The following is a 3,361-nucleotide window of genomic DNA, read 5'->3' on the forward strand; positions in this document are numbered from 1 at the left end:
TCCGGTACGACCACAAGATGTACGGGAGCTCGTCTGCCCAGCTTCGTCCGGCCGAGTGCAACTTCTTTTTCAGTCCTTCCAGGATGGTTCGGTTCGCATTCTCTACTTGACCGTTCCCTTGAGGATATGCTACGGAAGAACGGAGCGACCTGGTGCCCACCGTTGCTAAGAAATTTCGGAAATACTCGCTCTCGAACTGTCTTCCGTTGTCGGTCACCAACTGAACTGGAACTCCAAAGCGGGAGATCACGTTTCGCCATATAAACCGAGCGCACTGCTGAGATGTAATCGTCGCTAGTGGTTCGGCCTCTACCCATTTCGAAAAGTAGTCCACAGCAACGATTATGAAGCGGCGTCGACCGGTCAACTGCGGGAAAGGTCCCAAGATGTCTACTCCCCATTTGGCGAATGGTATTGCAGAACTGACCGGGTGATAAAAGGTGGCCGGCCTGCCTGGGACTCGAGCGTAAAGTTGACAGGGTTCACACGACTTTGCTAGTGCCTCACAGTCTAATTGGATCGATGGCCAATAGTAGCCGATCAGCATTATTCTTCTTGCCAAGGCCCGGCCCCCCTGATGGGCAGAGCAAAGTCCGGAATGCAGCTCGGCCATCACTAGTTTGGCCTCAAAGCGGGTTAGACATCTCATCAGCGGCCCTCCATAAGACCGCCGGTAAAGGCGATTGTCGACTATCTGGAAACGAGGAGCTCGCAGCTTTACTTTCCTGGCTCTCTGCTCATTCTCTGGTAAGGTCCCGGTCTCTAAATATGAACGGAGGTCGGTGATCCAATCATCCGTTTCTGTATTGACCGGTATCACGGGAAGCGCATCCACGCAAGCAGTCTGCAGCTCTTCCACCCGGGCGACCTTCGATATATATTCCGGAGCCTCGTGCGATAGTCGGGATAACATGTCCGCATCCGCATTCTCGGCCCGTGGAATGTGCTCGGCTCTACAAGCGTCAAACGATCCCATAACGGATAAAGCATAGTCGCGGTACCGGGCTAACCGTTCCCCTTTTGTTTCGAAAGCGCCGGTGACCTGTCCGACGACTAGGGCTGAGTCAGTCCGGATCCTCACATGCCGAGCCCCCAGAGAACGGGCGCGTCGCAGGCCAGCTATGAAGGCCTCGTACTCCGCTTCATTGTTGGTCGGTGAGAAAGCAAGCGACAGGGCGTAGTAAACTTTGAAGCCCTCCGGGCTGGTAAGAACTATACCAGCGCCGGCGCCCTGCTTGCAGCTTGACCCATCTGTTGCAATTTCCCATTCCACCGGGGCATCGTCGGGGGTCGCCGGGGTGGTGCTGTCACGTGCTGAACATTCTACGACGAAATCTGCTACGGCTTGTCCTTTGATGGCCGGTCTCGGCGTGTATTCAATTGCGAACTGGGTCAACATCATTGCCCACTTAATTAACCGACCGGAGGAAGTGGTCGTCCGGAGTATGGCCCCTATCGGTTGATCGGTGAGCACCCGAATCACCCGGCCTTGGAAGTATGGCGTTAACTTCTTCGCGGTCGTGTACAACGCGAATACGACCTTCTCCAGCCGGGTATACCGCAGTTCAGAGCACTGCGCTGATAGCGCGGTCCGATGCGGAGAGATAAATCTGCAACTCTTCACCAGGTTCCGGCCTGGACAACACTATCGGTGAGGCCAAGTACTCTTTCAAACTTTCGAAAGCCCGTTGACACTCATCAGTCCACATGAAGGCGGATGTCTTCTTTAGTGTCTGGAAGAAAGGGTGTGCCCGCTCAGCAAGTTTTGAGAGGAAGCGGCTCAAGGCGGCCAGTCGACCAGTTAGCTGTTGAACTTCTCTAACCGTGGCCGGCGGCCTCATGTCGATTATCGCCTTCACTTTCGCGGGGTTCGGCTCGATTCCTCTCCTTGTCATCATAAACCCGAGAAACTTCCCGGTCTGCACTGCGAAAGTACATTTGGCCGGGTTGAGTCTCAGCCGGTTATATCTCATGATCTCAAAGCTCTGTCTCAGGTCGGACGCGTGGTCATACTTATCTTTACTTTTTACCAGCATGTCATCGATGTAGGCCTCCATCGTTTTACCGATCAGCTCTCCGAACAAGGTGTTCACCATTCTCTGGTAAGTTGCACCGGCATTGCGGAGACCGAATGGCATAACTCGGTAGCAGTATAGACCGTCTGGAGTAATGAATGCTGTCTTGGCTTCGTCCTCTTCGGCCATCATCACCTGGTGATAGCCCTTGAAAGCGTCCATAAAACTTAAGAGCTCTGCGCCTGCGGTCTCGTCGACCATCTGGTGGATACTCGGGAAAGGGAACGGGTCTAGCGGGCACGCCTTGTTGAGGTCCGTATAATCCACGCACATCCTCCAGGCTGGGGGCTTAGGGACGAGAACTACGTTTGCTAACCACTCGGGGTAGTGAACCTCCCGTATGTGTCCGGCCGCTACCAAAGATTTCGTTTCGGAGCGAACGAACTCTCGTCGGTCGGACGCCAGGTGTCTCTGCTTCTGCTTGACCGGTCGGGAGCCAGGGCGTACGGCTAACCTATGGCATATTGTCTGGCGGTCGATACCAGGCATATCTTCCGGTCCCCAGGCCAGGATGTCGGCGTATTCCCGAAGGACNCGATTCGGTCTAGAACACTGACTCTCGGCGGCTCTTCTTGGGCTGGGGGTGGCTTGGAACCTGAGGTGCCCAAACGCGACAGAGCAGGTCGACGCGCCGATGTCGGTTCTCGTAATCTAGAGGAGATCGGTCGCCTTTCAGACTGCGCCCTCCTAGCGGGCGAGTGGGTGGCTGCAGCCTCGATCGTCGTAGTATCCGGATGAGGGACCGGCGGCTGAGTGTGCAGCTGAGTGGGCGGTGCCGGCTGGAACGGGAAAGGAGGGGCGTAAGGCGTCGGATAGAAACGAGGGGAAGTGGTCCACCAATGAGCGGTCGGATCAAGCGGGTATGGTGGGTATTGGTACGGTATCGGCCCGACCGGTATAGGGAATGCTTGGGGAGGGTGAATCATGTTGACAGGATCAGCCGCCGGCGGACTAGTGGTATTGCTCGGGTCGTCTCTAGAGCTAAGGCGGGAACGTAGGTCGGGAGGTACCTCCAGCTCTGGATCCGCAGCGGCAAAATAATCCATATATGGGTACATGCTTGGAGATTGAAGTTAGGTAGAACGGGACTCGGCTTGTTACTTCGTCCCCACAGACGGCGCCAAAATGATACGGAATAATACGGAAGAGTATATTCGTATTAATATATGGTAGAGTACAGGAAAAAATACTCTAAGTGTGACCGAGCTCCGTGACAGTGGGTCAGCGGCTCCCGGTCTCTTTAGCTGCTGTTCCAGAGGTCCCAGCAAAAAGCCCCTCTCTCTACA

The 3,361-nt window shown here is 55.1% G+C and overlaps 1 protein-coding gene across 1 annotated transcript; it reads right to left on the reverse strand.

Annotated features, from left to right (window-relative positions):
* Positions 1–213: 213 nt before the first annotated feature.
* LOC115999381 lies at positions 214–1,402 on the reverse strand. Its single transcript, XM_031239234.1, has 2 exons — positions 314–1,402; positions 214–225 (listed from the first exon to the last, which is right to left on the reverse strand). Exons 1-2 carry the CDS (start codon positions 1,400–1,402, stop codon positions 214–216), a joined length of 1,101 nt encoding a protein of 366 aa, XP_031095094.1.
* Positions 1,403–3,361: the final 1,959 nt, after the last annotated feature.

This window comes from Ipomoea triloba, chromosome 12, assembly GCF_003576645.1.
Source record: "Ipomoea triloba cultivar NCNSP0323 chromosome 12, ASM357664v1".
In the NCBI taxonomy this organism is placed as follows: Eukaryota; Viridiplantae; Streptophyta; class Magnoliopsida; order Solanales; family Convolvulaceae; genus Ipomoea; species Ipomoea triloba.

What these genes read in the sequence shown, in the direction of transcription:
- LOC115999381 (XM_031239234.1), bottom strand. Translation starts at nt 1,402, where the DNA reads ATGATGTTGACCCAGTTCGCAATTGAATACACGCCGAGACCGGCCATC.